Below are 26,911 nucleotides of genomic sequence, written 5' to 3' on the forward strand. Positions count from 1 at the left end.
CAAAAGGAGATGGATAATGATGCCCCACTCATGAACAGAACATGCCAACGAGTCACAGAGCGTGTTTATTCACAGTATAGAAAACGATTAGTAATGAAGCCGTCAAAGAAAAGACCAGCGCCTCCTCCTATGAGAGGTTGTGTAATATAGCATCGATCCCAGAAGCTGCAAAGCGTGTGGGATCGATGAACAGACAGAACAGGCTGACCTGCTATGGTCCTGATCTTAATGCAACTCAACACACACAGAGCTGAAACTCAAAGATTAAAAACAAAACAAAACCCTTCCCATCACACAGCTGAAACATAAAAACAAAATGAGGAGCACTCAGTCGTACCAGGTGAAAGTTCTTTAATTCACTTGTTGAGCCATCCAAACATGTCAAACACACATGATAGAAGCAGGCACAAGCAGAGGAGCACGCCTCACAGTGGAGTTTGTAGAATAACCCCATGGCGCTGGGTCCACGGGAGCAGCCACGGCCGGTTCAGCTCTTCCAAACTAAAATCTGTGAAAACTCTTCTTTTTTCAAACATCTCACTATCAGTTTTTTTAAACAGGGATCTAAAAGTCTAACCTAACGTGAAGTCTCCCCCTCTATTCTGAAATCTATTCACATACCACTCAAACCAACAGTATGCACCACCTCTGGCTCCTCCACCACTCCCAGGTTTTTATCCCCCCCTACTTCATTCTTCCACCCCCCCCCATCATGCTGACTCCACCCACTCCTCTTCCCTCCCACCAGCGCGGTTCAGGTGTTCAGCTGTCGACGGTGCGCCCCGACCAGGTTTCGTGTTTGGTCCCAGGTTTGAGATGGGTTATGGTCACCTCCACTGCCTGGATCTTCTCGAGTTTAGGAGGGATGCAGCAAACCTTGTAGCTCACTTCATCGCCTTCCACCGGCACATACTCGCCCTCGATGCTGAGGAGACAGAGAGACAGAGGGGTTCAAACCCAGCTGGATTTTACAGACACGCTGAACTCATTTGTCCTCCTTCAGCCTCCCGAGTGCTGGATTAGCTGTAGATGGAATCAAATACAGTTTTGTGCTCACTGCTGATTCAGACAGAACCAGTAACACAGCTCAGGCTCATCAGCAGAGGTTTGTTAGGTAAAAGTACTTCAGCTGTAGAGACAAATGATCACTCTGCCTCTCAAGTGGCCATTTGACTCCATTCACCCAGTTTGTTTCACTCATGTTCTACTTTAACAAGTTAGCCACAGAGCAAAGGAGAGGAGAGCCTAAAAAGGCATACCTCTCTCTGATTTAAGAACACACGATACTCCAGAAGATGAGACACTTCCTGTTGAAGAGGACATGAACAATAATAAGAAACAGTATTATTATAACAGCTCTCAGGCTTTCTTTGTAGATTTTAGTGTAAAGTTAATGAACGAGCCATGATTTCTCGTGTGGTTTCGTTTTCATATCCGTCTATGCGCACGACTCATCGCTCATCTGGTTATTCAAGAAACCCAGCAGCATCAAACATCACAAATCTGGATATTTTTGTGACAAACATTGTTTAGATATGATGTGTGGGCTCAAAGTGCAGACAGTTAAACGCTGAACACACAGAGACCACAAAGACACACTGACATGATCAATAAAAGGCTTATTTTTCAGATTTTGCAGGAATGCAACACATTACATCGTCTCCACTGTGTGAGCTTTTCTGTTTTTAATTACGGTCCTATTGGTACAGGCTCATCTTAGTTTTATTTGACCAAATACTGCAGCGGCCAAACATGTTTGGCTGCTTTAACAAGTCTGATTGACACCCCCCACCTGGCCCCACAACACCAACACCCTGGTAAAGGAGGCCCAGCAGCAGCTGCACTTTCTCTGTCCAGAGGGAGAATAACTGAAAGCTGCTGCTGGCCTCAGTGGAGAGCGTCCTCTCCTGCCTGGGTGTTTGGTACGCAGGGGCCGTTACTGAGAACAGGAAGGCTGTGCAGAGGGTAAATAACACCGACCCCCCCAAAAAACCAATGCCTGCCCTCTGCCACCCCTGGAAGCCTTCGCCAGATCCTCCTGTCGCAGGAAAACCAGGGCCATCACAGGTGACCTCTTGCACTCTGGTCGGCGTCTCAGCTTCACTAACTTCTTTCCACTTCATGCTGAGTGCTGGTTTGTCACTGGTAAATAATAATATAGATTTTTCCTGAACAGTCTTCTTCACGTGGCTTTCTTTACCTTGGAAAGGATTTCACAATCATCCAGCACTTTCATGGATGTTAAGGCCAAACTTACCAGCTTGGCAAGAAGTGCTGCAGTAGTTCTTTACCTCACAACCTACCAAACTGCTGATGTGGCCCAAAACTCCTTCTCACTCCTGCACACTTACAGGTTTGCACTGAAAGCTCCTTAGACCCTGTGCTTTGAGTTTGCAGAAAAAGTCCCACACTTGAAATGAAACGATCTTTCAGCTGATTTATTTATGAAGAAATAACAAAACATATCCTCCCAATATGCACGAAACAACTTTAGCAGGCGAGCGTGTATAAAAATGGCCCCAATTTCTTAACAATTTATGCAACAGCTTCACCAGCTCCTTTACTTACAGCTGAGAATCTGCACTTCAACACCCCGACTCATAACACAACCATACATTTGAAATGTTTTATTACTATGAGGCCCATAGAGACGCCTGCACAAAGTCTGACAAACCAAAACAAACCTTTGAGTGGGATAGTAAAGCCTTTAGGACCGGCTGAGTCAACAGTTTGGATCATTCTTAAAAAAAAAGAATGAATTTATGACCTGAAGGACCAGAGAAGGCTAACGAATCAAGTCTGCATTTAAAAATCACGTTCAATCCAGAAAACGATCGATTAGATGAGATTCTGATAAGAGCTCAAGTTGATTAAGGGGCAAAAAAAGATGCATGAGGAGTTCAGATTTTGTGCATTTGTGTCAAAGGGTGCAAAACGCATTAACAGAGTATAGATGGCAGAGCAAAGGGGGAAGCTTCAACAGTCTGAATGATCTCTAAATCTAAAAAAGAAAAACGCCAGAGGAGGGCACGAGGTTAATATCAATATATCAATAACATATTATCAATAAACATCACTAGGCTGTGTTATTGTGTTGCTGAGGATGAGCCTGGTCCTGTTATGTTCGACAAACACGTGGAAAAGTCACTCAAACGCTTCGTGAACTATTTTATTGTTTTGTGCTTAAAAAGTATCCAATGAGCTGTTTGTGTGAACGTAGGTGTGTAAGTGTTCGTGCGCCGCTAACGTCTGTGTGTTTCAGGCCTGTGGGTGATAACAAAGGTGCCGCAGTGAAGGTCATCAGATATTCTGCTCCTACGCTCGGCGTCGCCTTGCTGTGTGCGTTTCCTTTCACTCCTACACAGACAGCTGACAAACTTTAACATCAGTGATTCAAACCAAAGCTACACACCTCATCAGTGACAGAGCAATAAACACATCCTGACCTTTCACCCACAGAACGACGGCGTGAGGCACTCTCCACACCACAGGTGCTTCCCCACGCCGACCTGACCACGAACACATTAATCCGCAAAGCACACACACACTTACTCTGAGATATGGACAAAGATGTCCGCGCCCCCGTCCGATGGCGTGATAAATCCATGGCCTTTGGAGCGCGAGAAATATTTACACACGCCAGTAAACACGGGTCCCTCCGATGCACGAGCCGTCCTACACAGGAAGCACATTACAGAGAGAGGGATGGGAGACGTGAGCACAGAGCAGACCGATGAACCAGCAGAAGCAGATCCCTCGTAAGACCCGCCATATATGAAATAAGCACTTTATTTTGAAAGGTCGCTGGCTGCTAACCAGCTGGCTCCGTCCTGTCTGCTCTCCAGGAGATCCAATCCTGCGAGTCAGGACTGCTGCAGGGCAACCTGCAGACAGCGCCAGGCTGGCCCTGAGTGAGCTTTTAAAAACATATTTACTTTGAAGCAGATCTTATTATGTTCAACAACCAGAGTAGCTTTGCACGATTCACAGAATATAAACTCTTGTTTACATCATACAGAGCCAAGAGTGAAAAAAATACATGTGCTAATACATAAAATACAGAGTAATGCATGTGCTCATTGTTTAAAAGTTCATGTTTGAAGTGAGTCTTCTGAAGAGCAGCTGACAAACTGTGACACTGAGCAGACTGTGTGCCGGCACGCACTGCTGTTTGTCTGCATCAGCACATATTAATCATTTACACTTGCTGCTTCAATGCTGCATGAAGTGGTAACAATGAATTATTGCGAAGAGGCAATTCCAGGACACGAACGATGAAAGCTGTGGGGGTCTCACTGAACATGCTAATCTGACAGTCTGATTAACAAACTGATCACCATGCAGCGTCCAGCACGAGATTATTGACCAGCAACGACAACAAGCCTCATAGCAGCGAATATTACACTCGCTTCATTGGCTTGTGAATTTGTTTCCTCTCGTTAATGTCTACAGATGTGTGCGTGTGTGTGTCCTCACGCTGAGCAGGTCCTGTTTCTGCGTGTGGGCAGAGGGCTGGGGATGAGGTCGCCTCTCATAGGGGAAGGCGAGCGATCTCTGTGTCTGCAGGCCGGGAGGTGCAGAGATTCTGAAGTGGGGGGAAAAAATCCTCAGTGTGTTACATTGCAACAAATTTCACGCTACAGCAGGGCGAGCGGTTAGAGCAGGGAAACTGCGCCTGTAATACATGTGCAAATAAATGAACCGTGGCCTCGGACTGAGAGATGCTAATGCTCCTCCGTGCCTGTAAACCACCTCGAGAGCTCGACGCCCTCACACGATGAATCAGTCACATTAAACATCTCACAGCATCAGGGACGTTTAATTATAAGTGAACCATCCCACCACCACTATAATATTAACAAGAACTGGGTTAACTGGCACAGTAGGTTCACATCAATGCAACACATGCTGTTCGTACTTTGATCTGTTTATAGCGAGCGCTCTAACAGTGCACTGTTCCTAAATTCATACTTATTTGTGTTAGCTCGCCTTGCTCCTTTACTCTGTATGTAAATGACTGTGCTAGTTTTTTCTGATGACACTTAATTTGCTCACAGCCAACTCTGATATTTCCAGCCATGAAGCAGGACTGCACAGGCCCATCAACTGGCATGATGAGCATCACATCACTAATACAGAAGAAATGATTATAGACCAGTTGGAGAGCAGACACCTGTTAACACATGTGGCCATGACACTGGGACAGCTTACTCTGATAGCGCACTTACTTGGCACATGCATGTGGAAATGGTCCATCGGTGTCTTTGTTTTCTCTGGAGACTTTGAATTTTGACTCTGTACCAATCACCCCTCTAATACACACTTCTGAAACAAGGTGGAGGCCAATGAGATTTTCCCTTGCTCATCTTTTTGACTGGCCCCACGCTCACCTGACCTAAGTCTAACAGAACACCTCTGGGACATCATGCTTGGGTTCGTCTGACACCAACAGGTCGAACCTCAGACTGTCCAGGAGCTCAGTGATGCTCTGGTCCAGATCCGGGAAGCAATCAGCCCTGACATCATCTGTTATCTCATTAGGAGCTTCCCCCATGTTGTCAGGCAAGCACGTGGGCGCCATACAAACTACTGAGGTCCATTTAGAGTTTCTGCGATCAAATTTCATCAAAATGGACGAGGCTAATCTCGTTAAAGTGCTGATGTGCCATTCACATTGTAGGATGTTGATAGATTTTGCTCTGAAAATGAGCAAAATCTTCAATGTCAGGTGACACATGAGAGGGTGTTGTGTGTGTGTATTTATGTATATACCTGGAGACCGCGGGGATCTTGGAGAAGGCAGTGGAGGGGTCACAGGTCGAGACCCCTTGATGGCAGTGTCTTGAGAGGACATGTTGGAAGAGGCAGAGTAAAGGATGAGGAGGGAGGATGGGCGGCTCAAAAGGGAGCACAGCAGAGCGTGTTAACCACCTGGGAAAGGAAAGGAGGATGACAGACGAGATTTAGAGCGTGTCACACAGCATGCTTACAAAGAACAGGGTTACCTAACTCTCTCCATTTAACACACACACACACACACACACACACACACACTAGTGTGCCAGTCTCACCCAGGTGTTACATGCACTTTTTTTTACTTCAAATCCCACTTCCAGCCCCCACCCGCAAAAAGTAAAAAACAATCTGTGCTCATTGATCTCGTTGCCGTGGCAACAGTAGTTTGAGTACACGCCGATGCGACCTGACAGAGACGGTGAAGAACAACAGTGTCCTTATTCACCTCAGCCCAGGACTAATATCAGCCATTACCTCACCCTCGACTGCACGTCAAGCAATTAGGGGAAGGTGGAAAAGAAAACGTGCACCGGCTTCTCCTTTACAGCTGTATCGCTGAAAGTACAGATGGACCGATCCGATATTACGTATCGGTCCGATACTGACGTAAATTACTGGATCGGATATCGGAGAGAAATAAAAAATGTAATCCGATCCATTAAATATCAAAAAAGCACCTCACAAAACTTGCGACACGGCGTAACTCGGCTCATAACCGTAGCACGTCGGAGCAGTGTGGTCACGTGATAGAGCGGCTGTGCGTATTTGGAGCTTCGCTACCAAACCGGCATTTCATCTCCGAGGAAGTTTTCCCAGAGAGAAGTAAAGCAAGCGTGTAAGTTCATCTCTGAATGTTTGTAAAGCATTCCCACGTTAAGCTTAACAACCGATATATGGAGCGACTGCCTCTCTCTCTCTCTCTCTCTCTCTCTCCTGCTGCTACTTCAATCATGAAACTGATCAATGATCAGCTGATCGGCTTTTCTGTTGTGAGTCCGTCTCTCATCTTTGTTTTTGTCTCACTTCGCGCCAGAAAGAGGAAACCAGCAGCTGAACAACAGAAGCACGTTTAAGCTTGATAAGCTGTTGTTAGAATTTATTTAATATTAAGTTTGCAGTTAATATAATACTGTGCAATGGTAACTGTGCAGGGGCGGATCTAGCAAAGTTTAGCCAGGGGGGCCGATTGTGCCCCCTTTTCCCTGTTCATGCCCTAAGACATACTTTTCTTTCTTATTCTCATTTAAAATGTCGAGCTTTTAATAAATAATTATCTGAATCTTACACCCAAAGTTTTAATCTGATGTAAAATGTATAGAAGTCCATTACTGTATATAGTAACTGTTAAGTCTAATATACCCTAGTAAGCTATAGTACTTTTTCCTTTGGGAGGGCACCATCTGTGCAGTCTGCAGTTCTGTTGAAGAAAGATGTTGAATCTATTTAATTACTCTTGAAAAATAATTGATTTCTGTGCATTTTTTTATTTATTTATTTTTTCACACTGCATCAAATTAAAGTTGATTACATCGATTAAGCATCATGAGGTGGAGGGTGGGGGGTGGTTCCCTTTTTTTTTGCTGGGAGTTTTAGAGCCCTATTAGTTAGGTTGCTTACTCTTTAAAATACCAGAACAGGGAGGATGGAGCAGGTTTAAGTTTATTAGATTGATCAGTTTTGCTGAACTATGAAATATTTTGGGTGCAGTGTACTTTTTACATACAGGTATAACAGACTAGCTTTAGTGTTGTTGTTTATTTAAACTTCAGTTTGAACTTATACAAATGCAGCAAGATATTAAAAAAACAGTTTTATTGATTAAAAAACACTATATCGGATTCATATCGGCATCAGCAGATATCCAAATTTATGATATCGGTATCGGACATAAAAAAGTGGTATGGTGCCATCTCTAGTTGAAACAGAAGAAAAAAGAAGAAGAAAAGAGAAAGACGCAAGAATGTTAAACAAATACAACCAGGAGAACTTCAGCGAGGTTGCGAACACCAGTGTTTCTGAGTAAAGCTGCAGAAGAAAGTGGAGCAGATTTCCCACGGTGCAAAGGTGTTTTCACACAGCAGTTCTGGACAGCGTGGGGAGAATCAGGTTTCCCCACATTTAACACGCAGCATGAGAGAGACTGACACATTCTCACAAGAACTTATTTTTTGTGATACAGACTTCAGAATATAGAATATTCTCCATCCATCTGCTTCAGCTTATCTGGGGCCGAGTCGCACGGGCAGCAGCCCAAGCAGAGAAGCCCAGACCTCCCTCTCCACAGCCACCTCCTCCAGCTCGTCTGGGGGGATACCAAGGCGTTCCCAGGCCAGCCGAGAGAGATAATCTCTCCAGCGTGTCCTGGGTCTGCCCCAGGGCCTCCTCCTGATGGGACAGGAGGCGCCCAGGAGGCATCCTTGTCAGATGCCCGAACCACCTCAGCTGGCTCCTTTCGATGTGGAGGAGCAGCGGCTCTACTCTGAGCCCCTCCCGGATGGCCGAACTTCTCACCCCATCTCTAAGGGAGAGGCCAGCCACCCTTCGGAGGAAGCCCATTTCTGCCACTTTTATCTGCGATGTCGTTCTTTCGGTCACTACCCACAGCTCGTGGCCATAGCTGAGGGTAGGGACGTAGATCGACCGGTAAATTGAGAGCTTCGCTTTTACGCTCAGCTCGCTCTTATAGAATATTAATCTACTCGTAATTTATGGTATACTGGTATAGCTTAAGCTAGCAGCATATAAAAGTAATCAAACTGGCTTTTTAAAAATAAATGAACGGGTCAACACAAATATAGAGGTGGCTAGAAGAGTCTGATCTGTTGGAGGGATGGTCGAGCGAGCTGCATTCTATCTCAAGGCCACATGATGGCGATATCTTTGTCCTATAGGAGCCAATGGGAAAACAACTTTTATTTGCTTAGACCGTCACCTTGGGTCACACTGAATAAAATGTCATTTTGAAAAGTCTTGGTTTTGGCCAAAAAGAAGAGTCCATGTTATAAAACATGCTTGTTTTCTAATGACTTGTCAAACAAGTTATTCACCAATAAGCATGTGGTTTCACAGTCAGACCTGCTCACTAAGCCCGCCCCAAAAACACTCAAAGGACAATACAGTTTGCATTATAACAATATAGAAGTTAAGCATCTTCCTAAGAGAAGAGTCTGGCACAAAGGCACATCAAAGCTGGATGCTTGTTCAGATGGATTAATGAGCTCAGTGGAATCTGAGGATGAATAACAGCCATTGAAAGGTTGGAAAACAACTGTGGATGTTTCTGGAACAGCTGCAGATAAACAAAAACACCAAAACAGGACAGACTATTGCCAATGAACACAAAAACTACAGCACCACGCTCTAAATATCTGAACATGATTGGCACTCTAATCTTTGATCATTTGACATGAGCATTTTCCCCTCCCAATATATTTATCAAAGTTTGCTCAGCACACAGCAAGTTGTGTTAAGAACCAGCTACACGCGCTGGCAGCAGTTACACACTTTACGGTTTTGAAGCACAGCTCCGAGCGAGCACGGTGTCTGATTAACTCAATAGACACGAGGTTAATGTAATCACAGCCCCTCAGGACGGCGCGCTTCCTTTATGACCATCAACACGTCTGTCAGTCCTCTGTTTACACTGTGACCAAAGCAACCTCCTTCCCAAAGGAATAGCAAGCCGCTCAAGTTAAAAAAGGAAAAGCTTTTACAGGATGACTGAGAGAACAGACATAAACAAAACAGAGGGTCTTTCCAAGGGGAGGAGGTGGAACAGGGAAAAAGTGGCAGATAAGACAAAGCACTCAGGGAAAGGTTGGAAAACAAGATAAGGCGAGTGCAGATTTAGCTCACCTCGTGTTACTGCTGCTGCTGTTAAAAGGGCCACGATCACATTCCTGCATAACACACTACAAACTCTGCTCTGGGCTCTTCCTTAAAACAACGCTGGAACTGAATTGTTAAAATGAATATTTGTCATAATTTTCCAGCATTTTCAAACCTGTAGTTCTTTCACTCTGGTCTCAATCATGAGTTTGTGATTACAGAGAGCAAAATCCAAGTGACGCAAAGCAAAATGCGTCAGTAGAAATAACGTTCAGGCCATTATTATTATTGGCTGGATGTTTCTGTGACAGGAGCAACAAAAGTAACTACAGGAAGAAGGTGCTGTGTCCCCCCGCCCCTCCCCGAGGTTTCTTCCTGTTTAAAGGGAGTTTTTCCTTCCTGCTGTCGCCAAAGTGCTTGCTCATAGGGGGTTTGTGTGATTTTTGGGGTTTCCTCTCCATTGTTAAAGGGTCATTACCTTACAATATAAAGCAACTTGAGGCAACTGTTGTTGTTATTTGGCACCTAAGTGAAACTGAATTGAACCGTTGTGCATCACCAAGTTCAGGTTCCTGGAGGACTTCCCGTGACTCTTCACGACTACTCTTAATGTGTTTTACATCATTGTTTCAGTTGTGAACTTATATTTGCCTCCTTTCATTTTAGCCTTGCTTCGGCCACCCTGAGCACCCCTGCTCTTGTCTGATCTCAGACGCTAAACAAACACAAAATCATGCCAAACAGGTTCTGGGACATAACAATCAGTTCGCCGAACTCAAGTGGCTTCCACAGTCACCAGATCTCAATCTCAAAGGTGGAGCACCTCTGGGATGTGGTGGAACTGGAGACTGGCATCAGAAAGTGTGTGATGGTGTGTGCGTTTTGGCATGCTGCTGTAAAAACAGTAAAGCTGAACACGTTCATGTACCAGCAGTGGAAGTTTGCCATTTATAAAAAGGGAGCAAAAACCATTATTGTAATAATGTTATTGTAAAAACTGGCCCTTTTTTCTCACAGTATATCGCAGGTTATATATGCAACACTAATCAAGTTTAACAAAAAGAAATACCCCAGGTAGATTCAAAATATAAGGTAAAATGTGAAAATATACTCGCTTTCCATGCTAAAATAAAAATGCTGAGTCATTAGAGGTGTGAAGCAAACGTGAGGAGACCAAGATAAGAGCAGGGGACAGTGAGGAGGCCACACACGATAACAGACCCGACATGCATGCACCGATCTTTATAGGAAAGTCACAGAAACCACAGCTGGCATCGAACTCTCTGCAACACAAGAACGAAGGTTACAGTCGGCTCCTACAAGGCTGCTAGCTAAGAGTCAAATCTTTATGCTTACTGTCAGTTTGACCGACGTGTGGAATCATCTGCTCACGAAGACAAACAGGACAATTTATGATGCCACTAAAAGTGTGTATGTGCATACAGTCAAGCTACAAGTATAGAGCAAGGCAGCGGTCCCCAACCTTTTTTGCGCCACGGACCGGTTTATGCCCAACAATATTTTCTTGGACCGGCCTTTAAGGTGTCGCGGATAAATACAACAAAATAAAACTAGTACCGGTACCGAAAAAAAGAAGATTTATTCATAACACACGTGAAAAGACCCAGGAAAACCGAGTTAACGATAAAAATGATAACAAAATAACGCTGAAAACCAATAAAAACCCTGAAAACCAAACATTTCACACCTGAGCCTCAACTCTCGCGGCCCGGTACCAAACGACTCACGGATCGGTCCGAGGCCCGGGGGTTGGGGACCGCTGATCCAAGGGATGCGTTGCTTTGTTAAGATTAATATTTATTTGAATAAGAAAACACTTCATCGTCCTTGAAAACTTGTCAGACTTGGTGAAACTACACAGAAACATTATCATTGTTTTTATTAATGTTTGAAAATTAAAGCTGCAATATTCTTTAGTTGTATAAGCGAATGCAGCCTTGACCTCAGAGATTACTGCTCCCTTTAGCATGAATAACTTCTCAGAGGTGCCAGATTAGTCCACCAGCCCTCGTCATCATCTATTGAAATCTGAACACTCTTACATCCAAAATGCTTCATAGTGATGTTTTTATCCCCTCAGACTCAAAGGAATCCACAGATTTTATTGTTCTTAAATGATCCCACAGTAACTCTGATTTTGGTGTCAAAAATGGTGTCAACGATGGGAAAATCTTCGTCTGTGATTGTGCGTCGCTTGAAAGCCTTAGCAGATCACTTACACTCGATCCTTCGGGTCTGGGGAAAAAAAACCCCAAACCTGGCTATAGGGCTGCCACAAACGATTATTTTGATCGTCGACTAGTCACCGATTAATTTTGCGATTAGTCGACTAATCAGATCATCATCCATTGGACGTAAAACGTACAGCTTATTGCACCAGCAGCATCTGCTCTTATATAACTATCATTAGCTTACAGCTTTAAGTGTTTAAGGTATGTGCTAACTAAAAATAAAGACAAGATGATAGTTTGTTAAATTTTAATGAAATTTGCAGATTGTTTCGGTGAAGTTTAATAAACTCCTTGCTATCTAAAATATAACGGGATACCGGAGTAAATTCTCGAGCATCTCACACTTCTGATGATCAGCTGTCTGCTTGACGTTTATTCAGCTGTGTAAAAACTATAACTTTAATCTCAGCCAAACCGATTTACTCAGGAACAAATAAAATATTAAAAAAGCCAAACAATAACATAACAAGTTATCTAAGTGACTTATATATCATGTTTAACCTGAGTAGCGAAAGACGACGGTGGGTTTGAAAACGATTTGCCGGGAGTCCGGTGTTCTCACGGCTCTAGTTAGCCTTGAACCCCGGCTAACTATCGAGCTAGTGGGTAACAGACGTCTCCGAAAACGTCGGAGCGCTTTTGAAAATATGTGGTGTCTTGATAAACTGAGCAGATATTTGAGGTTTACACAGCTACATTCTCGCCTGAAAATATGTTAAACGTTTATTTTGTGACCCAGAAAGAATAATAAGAGTAATATTAAAACTAAGTAGCTGCCGCCATTGTTGTAAACTGAGCTGGGCTGCGCTATGAATTCTGGGACACAGCTTCTTCTTCTTCGGGGTTTAACGGCAGCTGGCATCCTTGTACATGCAGTGCTGCCATCTTCTGTTTCAGTCCGTTATTACACTCTTAAATCCTACTACTTATTCCTGCGTCTTTCAGGATCTTACAAAGCTTCAAACGACGCGTCGACTATTAAATCAGTCGTCGACGATTTTGATAGTCGACGTAATCGTGACTAGTCGACTACTCGTGCCAGCCCTACCTGGCTACGTCCATATCTTCAGGGGAACGCCACACTCCAGACGTCAGAGATTTAAATAAGACGGCATCCAGCTGTCACTCACTAAGAAGGCTCTATTTATTGGCACCCAATCTACGAAGAAGCCGGACTCTAATTTTATCAATTCGAAAGGCTGCCATGTGAGTCTGTGTCGCAAAGCATTAGTAACCTGCTGCGATGCTGATGAAACATCAAAGTGTAATGACGCAGATTAAGTTTGATAGAAATTTAGTAACATATACATATACTGCACATATACGGACACATAAGCATCCTAGTGTGTGTTGCAGTCCACACGTTGACTCTGCTTCAATTCAAACTACAGACATGCAGGACAACAGGAATGACTTCTTGTCCGCTGTATCCCAGGCTGCAGTTGTGTATTTTGAAGGGACAGACTTTTGAGGGGACAGATTTGTGACATTTAGCATGTTTGGAGTGTATGGCTAGTGTGCATTGTAGTTTAGTTAGTGTCTAACTTTTCTGCTTTTTTCTGGAAAAAAAGAAGAAACTGAGATTCTGGGTTCATCCCATCTCATGCAAAGGCAGCACGGTTTGATTCAGGACTTGAAGCTGTATAACCACCGATTTCATGCATATTTCAGGATGTCAGTGAGGCAGTTTCAGCGCTTGTTGGCAGAGTTGATACTGTATCTAAGGAGGCAGAGAAACCATAGAGAACTGACTTACCCAAAGCAGTTTGTAGCTGTGTATCGGAGGTTAAAATGTATTATTTTAAATATCATTGTATATTCAGTACTGAAGCGCGTTTTGACTGGTCAGATCAGTTTATTTGTATTTTAAAAAAACTAAACAAAAACCATAAATCAATCAAGCTTGGAAAAATGAAATGTTGCAAATTCGTCCAGTGAAATTACACGGTTGGTATGAACGGCTGCATTAAGAATAGATGAGCTGAAACAATATTTTCAACACAAGATATTTGCATAGATTTTGGCCATCCAGTGGGACCACTTCAGTCTCTCTAACAAACTCAAACAATAGCCACTCTATCATCACACACACACACTAGATAAAACCCATGTCCAGTGGAATTTTCCATGATAGTTCTCTGAACAACACGCCACCAGAGACCCTGCTGACACAGCAAATACCAACGCTACACACACAGTCCACACAGACATCGTCTGCCAGGCCGAATCCCACACACAGCCAGCTTTGGTGTGATAAACAGCATCCATGTGATGAGCTTGTTGTACTATACAAGTCAGAAACACATGCATACAGATTCTGTCACCATTTAGTTTCAGCCTCCTCAAGGTGACGTCTGTTCATCTTGAGCTGCACCCACAGAGATCTCAGTGTTACAGTGTCGGTCCCTGACATTTCTATAAGAGCAAGTGCGCTACGTGCTGATTTTCTGTACTAGCTGCTCAAGAGCCGTCAGTTTTTCTGCTGCACAGGACTGTTCTCCTTGTATTAGTGCCAGTAAATTTAATTAGGCTTGAAGTACCTGGAGGAGCTCGTAGGGTGAACAGAAGACAAATCTCTAATCTTATTCTACCTGCAGTCATCAAGATTTTGGAAATAAATGTATTTGCAATTCAGCTCAGGGTTACACGAGAAATGAATGCCTCTCATATCTGTAATTTTAATGATTAGCTAACTGTGACGATGTTAAAGCTCACTGACGCTGATCATTCACACCAACGGTGGCACATTTATAAGTCATCCCACATCATGTGACCCTCTCGGAGGTGGGCTGGCATTTACATAAGCGTGGAAGTATTGATGCAGGTTGCCGGTCTAGAATCTGCCTGACTTCATGAGGTGGTGGTGCAGATAAACACAGCAACAGGTGGCTGACTGGAGCTCCTCCACGAAGTTGTCAGAATTTTGGGATCATTGGATTTCTTAGTTATGTCAGGTGAGATTCCTGACTATGAAGTGACACATCCCAAACTGCTTTAGTGGACACGTTGTTGTTAATGTGCACAAATCCAAAGTGTAAAATCATACAGCAGTTTTACTGCAGAGCGTTTGTTGGGCGTAGCGGTAACCTCACTACACCGCATGTTTAGTTAACACGTGACGTGTGGCTTGCCTGTACTGTGGCCTACGGTTTGTTTTAAAAATGTGTGAAAAACCAGTGAAACAGGGACCAACAAAGACACAAGAGCATAAAATACAGTGCAGAGACTGACAGACGAGAAATTCTGCTTTGAAAGCTTTTGTGGGAATATCCGGCTCCGAACATCGAATACAATCAATCGGCCTTTTATCCAATCGAGATACGAGAGCAGGAAATGGAAGAGGAGAAAATGAAATCAAACCAAACATGAGGTCAAACCAGTACAGTGTGCATTTAAAAAAAAGAAACAGATGACAGATGGAAATGTGTTGAAGAGCGAAGGAAAAGGAGAGTTGATATAACAGGATAACCATGTGGGAAAGTAAAGATTTTAGTTCTGCTTTTCCATCTCTCCCTTGCTTCGTCTTTTTCTTTACCCCCTGCTTCCCTTCTGCTCTCTCAGAGGTACACTCAGTTCCTCGTTCACACTGGGGGGCAGAGAAAGATGAAATGTCCCCGAGGACAAGATGACACAAAGGCAAAGCAAGGACATGAAATTAGCAGGAACTTTGCAGAAACTTGGAGAGTCCAAGGCTGGAAAACTGTAACTGCGGGTGACACAACTACGTCCAGGTGACTGACCTCAGAACAGTCTCCTCTTTGTTTCTGAGCTCCAGATTGAAACATTTTACCTTTAGCTTTGCCCAAAAGCTGCACTTGGCAATAAAAAGCAGCTGTTTAAAGGAACCATTTAGCTTTCTTGCTAACTGTAATGTTGCAAGACTGGTGTCATAGTGTGAGTATCGACCATGAACAAGAGAATAGGAATGCAGCTTGACCAGTATTCAGTGTTACGAAACTAAAGTTACCCTTTTAAGATTAAAAACTATAAATCCTAGAATCCCGAGGAAAACAAAAAGAAAGCTGGTCTTACTATTACATCGATGCAACGATACACAAACATGTCACACTGAGCGCTCCTAGTGAGCTGTTAAACACGGTGACTATCCAGTAAAGTGTGGCTCGTCAACTATATGGGAGCATTTCCGGTTTAGTCTTCTTGTTAAAGGTGAGACAGCAAAAACAGGAAAAGATTTTTGGATCATTTTTTTTCTTTGTGGCTAAAATTGTAGCTTAATAGTTAACATTTCAAAACTGCCAGTGAGCCGTCAACACCGCGACTTCCTTTCTGTTCTAACGAATCCTCCATCCAGACTGTTTTTAGATTTATTACATGGAAATTAAAAGAACGGGTTTCGTTACTCAGAGCGTGGATAGCATTAGCAGTGAGAGCATTAGCAGCCTTCTTTACTCATAGGTCAATATCCATATGTTATTATGTACTGTTCTATAAGGGGTTGTGACAGATTATATAAATTTTCAATGATATAAAAAAATGCCATATGACAATATTATTGCTTAAACAATACAACACCTTTACATGTGCACAACACTGGGACAAGGCGAGGCTATAACACCTTACAAGTCGTTATAAATCCCGCTGCCTGCAAACACCAACAAAACATTTTTTCCTGTATCAATAGAAATATTTTCTTGAAATACTGCGATATTATTTCGAGGCTATATTATCCACCCATAACCCCACATGTCTGCTTATTTTGACAAAAGGCATCCAAATACTTTATAGATCAAAAAGCTGCAGGCGCGTGTCTGCTGCGTTACACAACCGCTGTAATGTAGTGATAACATCACTAATTCATTTAAACAAAAAACCCAAGAAGGGGTTGCAATATTGAATCCTTCAGTCAGCTAATAACCATCACATCCCTAGCTACAATAACCATCAACAGCTCAGCTCCCCCTAAACAAAACACTCATTTATCATTCGCCCCTGTGAGGTGCCAGGAAGGTATAAAGTTATGAACAAAGCAGCCCCTTAAATGTACCGCTTTAAGGGGAGTGTGATTTCAATCTCCGGTACCCTCGCACTGGTCTCACTGAGTTAAAGATTCCTAGCTGACATAAACCACGGTCACATGTTTGCATCTGCACTGCGACATTCTGCGAGGACCTTGAGCCGCTGCAGCTGATGGAGGCAGAGTCACTGTTGCATCTCCACTCTTAAGCGGTCGAGATGAATGAAGTGGACGGCGGATGCAAATGGCTCCAGGCCCCTTATTGAAGACCTCAATGCACACAAAGAATAACACACACAAAGAATAACGCACACAAAGAATAACGCAATCTGCTTTACAAACATTATGAGCCTGTGTTGAATGCAGAAAGCAACCTTAAGCGTAACATATGAAGCTCTCTTTGGAAGCCACTGTGGGTGTGTTTGTGGTACTGTGGATGCGTGTGTGGCCGAAAGTGAATTGCATGTGTGTGATGGCAAAAGATGGTCCCGATCTCTCCATTTGATGACTCACCCCCTCGATGTGCGTCACTGGATTTGGTGTTTTAAACATTACGCAAACTTGTGAGGGCTGACCATGACCGTCAGCAAACTCCTGCTTCACACCTGTTTACACGAGGAGCCGTATGAATGCAGCTACAGGCCTGAGCCCACACCCACCCATGCACCCAGGAATCCACTGTGTAGCTTCCAGGTGCATGTCACCCCTGTTTCCCCCACCTCTCAGAACCCACTGTCACCCAGACACAGACCTGAAACAATACATACGTTTTAAAATGGGTCAGTTAGGCTGCTAGGGTTTGTTTAAGTTCAAGCTTTCTTTTAAGTTACTATACTGTGAACAGCACAACTCACTTTTCAATCAAATTGCTGCAGTTTCATTTTCATATGACAGAGGTTTACATTTTTCTTGATTTAAAGGAGTTGGACTCAAACAGCATTATACTGTCCTTGGTGCACAAAGTGTCAGAATTACACCACCTGCAAAATAATTATATGTTTTTTTGGTACATTAGCATACTGTTTTAACATTGCTTAAAAAATAAAAAGCATAAAAACAATGTTTTCATGGGCTTTAGGCACCGTGTCTCTTGTATATTGATGAGGATCATTACACAGAAATCAAAAGAAGTGGCTCATTTGAAGCAGTGATTTATTCATATGTGTTCTTGTGGTCGAGAGCAGGTGAGGAGTCACGACATCGCTTTTGATTCAATTGGTAATTTTGTTGCTTTTTTAAAAAATATATATTTTGTTGTTAATCTGCTTAATTTTAAATAAAGCAAAACTAAATTATTACTTTTTTGCCTCCTAATGCAATACTGTGCAAAACTGTTACAGGCTTTGTAACAATCTTTTTACAAGCAGGTCTTCACTGAGTTTATATTGTACAAGCTGCAGTCTCAGATTATCCTTCTGTTTACATGAAAACTGCACTGGGGAGCTGAAGCATTCTTCCTTTTCTTCAGGCGAACATGCTCACAGTTCTGCCCTCTCCTGTGGGTGTCATAACCACAGCTGGTGATTCTTCCTGGATAAAGTAGGAAAAAGGAAGCGACCTGTTCAGTCACTGGACAGGGGAAATGCTTTTACTGCCATGTGTGATTTGCATTCTGAATCTCTTCACGCTCATCTGGGCAGCCGACATTCTCCTCTTATAGCATCTTTTATAATGATTTGACTTTATTTTTGGCCCCAAAACAATAAGAAAAAATAAAAGATAACTTTATAGAAAGATGTATCGAAAGTAAGAAACCTGAAACCTTTGAACACCATGTGTAAGTATTTTTCTTCCTCCTTAGGGTCTTAACTTCCCGACATTCCCCATGTCTATCTTACAAGGCTAAATCTCCTGGAAAATATTGACAGTGTGATGCACAGACTGCTGGAGAAACAGAAAGGGATGCCGAGCTTCCCATAAGCTGATGGATCTTTAAAGAAAGAGGGCAACATCCCCTCGGCAACGCCGTCTTCTTTAAAGGTTCTTCACTGTAACATGTAACAATCCACCTAATGTTACATGAACACTGAAATTATAAATATCAAACCAGTTATGCGACATGCACCACAGCATATATGAAACATATTACACTGGAATCCAGTTAAACAGCAGCACAGACTCACGGCAACATACAGTAATGTTGCTTGTTATTGATGTACTGGGATTCTTATGCTTGGCTTTCAAAGCCCAGAATCACAGCTGCAACAGCCAATAAAAAACCGACACAATCACGTCAGATGCCACTTCTGCTCCACTGCAATTTTGGATGTGCAATTTCCACACTGCAACAACCACAAGCTCCTGAAAACAGTGATTTGGGTAATTTAGTTACAGTCGCTTGAAGAGAACTTAAAGCAGCGGGTAAGCAAGATCATATCAAGATCAGGTCAAAGGAGAAATAATCACTCATATCACTTAACTCATTAAAGTTTTTTGTTTTAAATATATAGATTAGATATATACATACAACATATCTAAAGTGTGACGGTTGCATTTATGAGGATTCAAACATATGGTTTGAAATAAACGACCAGCAGATTTGATGGTTGTAGCTGTGGGACAACAAAAGACCAACATACTGCTAGATCAATACTGGATTAGCAAACTGACACCTGTATAACTGAATCATGGGTATTTCTCTATAACATGGCAGTATATCCACGTAAACAACCATCAACAGGTTTTATGCATTTGGGATTAAATTGTCCTCGCAGACTGATTATGTTTCAGAAACTCGTTTTATTTTTCTAACAGAGTCCAAACTCGCTAGAAGAGCAGCAACAACATTGTTTAGTGTTTAGGAGCCACTGCTCAAAAACAGAAGGTTTGAGAAAACAGGTTTAGGTGAACTCTGCTCTCGACCTGAATGAACATCCTTTGCTGCACTGAAGGGCATCCAAACGTCTTTGACCTCTGAGAGCTCTTTAGATTTTTGAGTGATTAAGTCTCTCGCTTCAGTGAGAAAGATAAGAGCAGGTCGTAAATGTTTAAGTGTTTCGATAAGACGGCTCTGCACTAAAACTAAGGTGGTTTGAGTCATGAGCACCAGGTCTGATTTTAAGTAGTCGAGTACATTTTTGTCCATGTTCATTATCTGTTTTTTTTTTTTTTTTTTAAATCCAAAAAGATGAAATATTTGTTCAAATATTGTCTCAACTTCAAAGTGCAAACGTGGATTCATGTTCTCATTGTGATAAATCCACTAAAAATAGGCAGTCTGTGTTTCTCAGCGGTAGCAATCATCAGCTCCTGGATGGATGCAGAACCATTAGAGCGCTCTGGACACAACACATGAAACAAACAACGAGCAATTAAACTCATTATGTCTACAATAAGGGCACAGAAACTGAAAATTACATCTGCTGGCTGCTCACAAAGCTCTCTCATCAATCGTTAAATCACACGTCTGTTAATAACAATGCTGAAATGAAGTTTGCAGTGAATCCATTTCCCCCGTAATCATTTACTTTCATCATTCAGAGCATCCAGCAAGAAATCTGACACCCAAAAGGTCGATGTTGGATACGGAAATAATTCCCGTTGATCCTTTGGACAGATAAAGCTACAGTTTGTTACAACATCGACGTTCAGATGTTGACACATTTTCATAAAACATGACGGTTTTTGTGCATTGAAATCAGTCATTTTAAATTCAGCAGTAAATTCGGCTTCTGTTGCCCGATTTACACGACTGACCCCTCCTTTTAATCATTTGAGCCAATAGAATCACGGTAACGTCACTGCGAAGCGGTGAACATTTGTTTTGGATGCAAGACAGCACAAGTAAGACAAAGTTTGTGCTGCTGTTTTTCCAAATGCGATGCGTAATTTTGGTCTTCGTTTATGGTTGGTTCGGTGAATTTTGTTCGGAGCGTGACGAAATTTGCAGTTTTGGAATCTGTGAGATGTCAGCGTTTAGTAGAGGCGTTACTCGTCCGCGTACATGCCTTTGGGTGAATCTGGGTTATGCCTGTATTTGGCGTCGCGGCCCATTAAACTGGACGTTCCCCCTCTCGCCCCAGCTAGTTGGAAAAAAAGCTGCCTTAGAAGTTAGCATGTGGGGAAGTTGGGGGTTGTTGGCAGACAGGCTGATTTAAAACACTTTGGACAGCAAAGCCGGTGGCAGACATGGAGACGGGAAAAAGCAGGCCTGGGTGAGGACGAGAAACTGTAGCTGTGTGAGAAAGGCTAAGAAAACAAAAGAGTGAGGGGAGCTTGTGGGGTCACTGAGCAATGCAGCTTTCTTTGAATGGAGCACAGATTTATTGCTGGTGACAGTTTGGATAAGAGCCACATTTTGATTGATCACCTGTTGTGATTAATGATGTCCTCGCAGTAATTGTTACTTGCATATCAAATATGAAACTTTAAAGCTTGTAAGATCAGGGGGATAAAATGTGTTTGTATATTTATTAAGTAAGGTGTGTTTTATGTTTGGAGGTCTAGAGAATCTCATTTTACACCCTGCTGCACATTCAAAACTTCACCTGCTGCAGACAAACAAAATACACACATCGAAGTGAAACACTGCAACCTGATCCTGTGGTACCATCACTCAGCTCACATGTATACTTTTACAGCTTCCCACAGGATGCATCTCCCTTGACAGAGAAAATTTGGGGGGTTTGGGGGTCCCAAAGCGTTTTAACCGAAGCCAAAGTTAACTCACCAGCAGCTCTAAAGCTGTGGTGGCTACATTTACTCAAACACAGTCAGAAATCAAAGGAAAATGATCTCTATCAAATATTGTATCATTTAATTACTGCAAATTGTATTTACTAATGTAGTCGCACCCACATGGCTCCTTGTCAACCAGGAAAGTCTCTGCAAACCAACATGGCATGTCTAAACAAAGAATAATACACGTAAGCGCTATGAGAGAGGAGTTCACCTGCATAAAGACTCCATTATCATTTAAATTGTTTGCTGGCTTTGTACGTTTCCATCAGTGGCGTCAGATGACTTTTACAGAAAGGTAAGCAGAGATGATGGATTAATATTACTGCTGCATATGTTTGAGAAATATTCTGTTTATTCACAGCATCCTAATCTATAATTCATGTTTGTTGTCCTGTAAGGACAAGTATCTCTTGCTACAATGGCTGAGCACAGCCCTACATCTTCATTTCAAAACAACAACAAAAACAGTCAGTGGCATAAACAGGCTAGCTGTGTTTCCACACAAAGCTAGCTCCATTGCCTCACTTCTTAAAGCAACTAGGTTGATGAAAAAGACGAGAGCAGTTACTGAGGTCCGTTACAGGACACATAATGCACTCTCAGCATTACAGAGGTGAGTGACAACAAACACATGGCCTGTAAAAGCAAAGATTCCTTAGGAGAGAAATGAAAGCTTGCACACATACAAGGTAATACTTGCACTTTGTTCCAGTCACTCATGGCATTTTGTTCAACTGTATATAAAAGAAAGTGTACTGCGGGCTTTGGCGGTGATCTGAACCATAGTCCAGAGGACTGTACTATGAAACCAGATTACTGGATTAGCAAACCAGGTCTCGGTTCAAATCAGAGTTTTCTGCGTCACGAGAGAGGCTCGGTTTTTACCTGGCTAAATCACCATGGTAACTTATACTGATAATAAAATCTGTTCATAGATTTGGTTTGTTTTTAACTCTTCTGGTCTTTACAGTATGTTTTAAATTTGATAGAGATTCTCTTCCAGGGGAATATAATTTAAGTTGTTGAGTTGTATCTCACTAAAACCACTGAGTGAAGCATTGCATTGTCACATTAACATATAAATGTGGTACTTGATTGGAATCTCTTTCACACTGCTGGAACTGCAGCTACTACAACAGAGGACACACACCAAGATTACCTGCTCAGTCAATATTACAATTTGATCTGCAGCAAACTAAAGTGATTTCCATGCCTCTGTTATTAGGCTATGGGACATTAACATGTAATGTCTAAATATATCCAGCTTAAAGTTTCAGAGCCCTAATGTGCAGCAGCAATCTTAGAAATAAACAGCAACACGTTATCATCTGATAACGTCTGACTAGAGTAGGCGGCGCACACAGGGACCATTTCGGGTTTAAGAAGAATGACATTTTGGGGGGTTGTCCCAAAACGTTTTAACGTTTGCAAAATGCTAATTTTTATGAGAGCACGCTCGCAACCTGAAGCAGAAAGGCCGGCTTAACAGGGAAAGTTGATCGCTAGCATCATGATACTTGTTACCTAGCTGGGTTTTTAGGATTTGTTGAGCCAGCTAATGCAAAGTAAGCTTTTCAGTCGTCTGTGTTTGTTTTGAAAATGTGCATTTCAGGATGGTTGAGTCGCGCACTGCAGACTAAATCTACCTCGTCGTAGGCCAGACGAGGACCCATCAGAGCACTGCTCTACACCCTCCATTAAACCCAGTGTGAGACCAAAACACAAAAACCACAATAGCATATAGGTGAGAGAAATGTGCCACAATAAATACATAAATTCAGAGAGATGAGGCAGACAAGCATCTCTGCAAATGCAGTCACGTTACACTCTAATATGTAAATCAAACCAGCAGTCAGAAGTCAAAAATATCCTCTTGCTTTCTGTCATGTGATGACAGATCAGTATTCCCACTCCAAACACACACAGACACACAAACCAGTCCACGCATGAATCTATTTGCATGCACTCAGATGCATCTTTGCTGCAGGTGTCTATGTGAAAATAGAATGAGGCAGAAAACAATGTCATCTCAATAATGATGACATCATTTTAAGACATTGTTGGGGAAATTAGGTAAAAATGTCACTGACTGGCTAGCTACTGCCATCACTTTGACTACCACTGATCTAACAGCTCCAGGTGACACAGTCTGCAAATCTTCCAATCGGTGCTAGCGACAGGATTTAACAGGCATCGCATGACAGGTGATGGCAAGCTGGCAGCACTCATTCCTACAAGTGAGTATGCGAAAGTATGATTTATGTGTCAGCTCCAAATGACAAAACTTGAAGTGTGAAAAAGTATCCAGCACGCTGACATGATTACAGGTCAGTCAGTTAAACAGTTCTAATGATGGTTATTGATACATGCTATCAGCTGTCCATCCTTATCAGGTAAATGATTCAGTAATATCAGCACACACAGGCGTGAGATTTTCAGATACTTTGCATATATTTAAATAACAAACTCAATGTGTGACACAGTCACCACAGCATACACAGCTTTTACACTACTGTGACACTCAATGTAGTTAACAGCCAATTTCTTACAAAAATAATACAGATGAGAAGCAGCTAATGATTATGAAAAATCACACATATCCAGGTAGAGCACAGATGCAAAGGAAAAGTCATTACTGAAAAGAAGTCCAACCAACACCAAAATAAAAGTCTGTGTGACCTCTGCCACAGACTGTTCTCTCACTGCATAACCAGCCCGAATGCTGGGACAAAGACAGGAAACACCTCCTCAGGCTGCAGCATTAGTCCAAACTAAATATCACTGACAAGCTGTCTGGCTGAAAAGTTTGGAAAAACAAAATCTGATTGATGATTGCATGCAAACACCATGGATATTCAGCCACGACCGCTAAGATGGCTTGTGCTAACCCAGAAAGAGTCGCAGAAAAGGAAGCCAGCAGTATCGCTGTGTGCCCCGACTGCAAACAGTTCCAGCCATGACACGTTTGCATGCAAATCTTAAGTTAGATTTACCAGTTTAACAAAGTGCTTCCTACTTTCCAAAGTGTGAGCGGCGATGTGCCAGGCATAGATTGCCAGAGCCATTCCAGTCATAATTCCCTACCCTGCGTGGAATTTGCTCCCGAGGTAAACAACAGGAAACATAACTGCGCAAAATGCAGTCACATGCATTTCACTCGTGCACACACACACACACACACACACACAACTTTACAGGAAAGAGGCCACAAAACATTAGCAGCTCTCTTTTATCTTCTAGTTGTAGCTCGCCGGCTTCCCTCTCCACCTTCAGTTACGCACCGTCATGTTTACTGCACTTTGCTACAGAAACACACGAGCGTTACACTCGATACAGATAAAATTAAGACTTGAAATGAGATGCAGACAGTTTGGATTTCCATCTGCTTTTGTCCCTCCTCTCTTTGCTGTGTCCTCTTTATGCTATTACACGTCTTTCTCATTGTCTCACGGGAGATTATTACACCCGATCATGTTGCATTCAAACAAGCTCCTTCTGGCTTCACAGCTGTAAAAGGAACAGCCATAAAAAACCCAAAAAAAATCCACTGGTGAGAGTTAAAGTGGCCTGATGGCACCGTTATCGTCTATGAGGGTAGCGTCTACAGCTTGTGTTGCCGACATTCAAATGAGTGAGTATCCACCGCCGTGTGTAAAACACAGTGGAGGCTCTGACCAGAACCTACAGCAGGTGGAGAGCTGGTTCAAATACCACACCCATCTCCAGCTGCAGTCAAAGAGTTTGAGTCTGAGAAGCAGCTGATTATACACCTCCAAAATTTATTGGGGTGGTTTCTTCACAGTAAGTTGTCCTCAACCTTATGAAAGACATGGCTGATAATTCAATAAATAAGAACTCAATAAAAAATGAGTGAATCCAGAATTGTTAGAGCTCAGCATAAGATCCAAACAGACCCAACAGCAGGGGGTGTCTACTGGCTTCACTGCATTCTACTGTGCAGTTTTACTGGTCGAGGATGGCGTTCATATTTTGACACAACGTGCTAAATCATCACGTCAGTCAAGCTGACATCGAATGCAGTGTTTATAATAACTCCACTTCAGCGGCCATCTAAAGTAACACCATGACATTTGAGAAGTTGTTCAATAACACAGAAAAACCACAATAAAGCACTTAACGATAAAGTAGACTGGCAGAGATCGAAATACATCTGAAATTTATTTTCACGTTGGGGGAAGTTTGAGGGTCTTACACAGTTTAAAAATACACACAGACATACAGGTGCTGGATAAAACCCAGACCTGCAACTCGCTCTGTAATTTGTGTGCAGCTCTGGAGAGACCTCAGCCTTTAACTGAAAACCACATCCTCAGTGAAACTGTGATGATAGCCAGTCAATACCTTTCCTTAGAAATCGAGGATTTTTTCTTCTTCACACACAACCAAACAATAAAACTCAACGATATCTCTTGACCAACATATCTAATGATATTTTTCTTGCTTCAACCAACAACAGGCAGGAATCAGGGCTCAAAAACACAGGATGATCCTCCGCCTTTGCTGTCCTCTGTGGCTAATGCACCCACACCCACACACGGAGAAAAACAAACACGCACTTGTCTAATAATGAGCTGCTGATAGATACTGGCAATATCATGCGGCTCTTAAGCGCCCACAGATGCTCGTCTTCCAGGACTTCATTAGCTCTGAATGGGGGGGGGGGGGGAGAAAAAGCCTTTTCAAGTTTCTGAATGAAAGCCTCTGACTTTCATAAACACACACACACACACACACACACACACACACACTTAGCTCAGACTGGTATCCCCTTGCATGCTTTTGAGCCCCAACCCCCCAAAGGAAATGAACGCCAGCTCGCGCCAGGAAAACGCGATCCTTGATGGAAAGCAAAGACTGTGGAAGTCAGTGAACTTTGGCGCCTCCAGTAACTTACAAATACAAACGAGCTTAAATAAAAAAAACACACATTTCGTCCGCTGAGCTCATTTATATAAACCACGGTATTTATCGAGCAGGTGTAAAGTTCACAGCTTCCTTGGGGCAAAAACTATTAGCTAGCTGCTGCAGAAATTAGCCGCGCGCTCGCAGAGCAGCACTGCGCTGCTGGTGTTTGAGTCTCACCTTGTTACCTCCAACTTCAGCACTGACGTTTCTTCTGAAGCTGGAAAAGTTTCAGCTCTGAACAGTTTAATGTCGTGCTGCGGGTTTGTTCCTCCGCTGAGCGTGGTGAGGATGAGCTTCAGCCTCCCGGAGTCCAGCAGAGTAAACTCTTTCACTCTCTCTCGCTCTTTTTCCTTTTTTCCTTCTTTTTTTCTCAATGGGCGTAACACCATCGGAGTGACGTCACCTGTTACCGTAACAGGCGCTACAGCGGGACGTCAAAAACGAGCAGCCGTAA

The 26,911-nt window shown here is 42.8% G+C and overlaps 1 protein-coding gene across 1 annotated transcript; it reads right to left on the reverse strand.

Annotated features, from left to right (window-relative positions):
* Positions 1-334: 334 nt before the first annotated feature.
* carhsp1 (calcium regulated heat stable protein 1) lies at positions 335-26,818 on the reverse strand. Its single transcript, XM_084927044.1, has 5 exons — positions 26,635-26,818; positions 5,773-5,931; positions 4,477-4,585; positions 3,553-3,675; positions 335-925 (listed from the first exon to the last, which is right to left on the reverse strand). The coding sequence occupies exons 2-5, from the start codon at positions 5,852-5,854 to the stop codon at positions 763-765; spliced, it is 477 nt and encodes a 158-aa protein (XP_084783170.1). The 5' UTR covers positions 5,855-5,931; positions 26,635-26,818; the 3' UTR covers positions 335-762.
* Between the last annotated feature and the right edge of the window lie 93 nt (positions 26,819-26,911).

Source organism: Perissodus microlepis, chromosome 4 (genome assembly GCF_051167445.1).
Source record: "Perissodus microlepis isolate ML-2025 ecotype Zambia chromosome 4, ASM5116744v1, whole genome shotgun sequence".
NCBI classification, from domain to species: Eukaryota; Metazoa; Chordata; class Actinopteri; order Cichliformes; family Cichlidae; genus Perissodus; species Perissodus microlepis.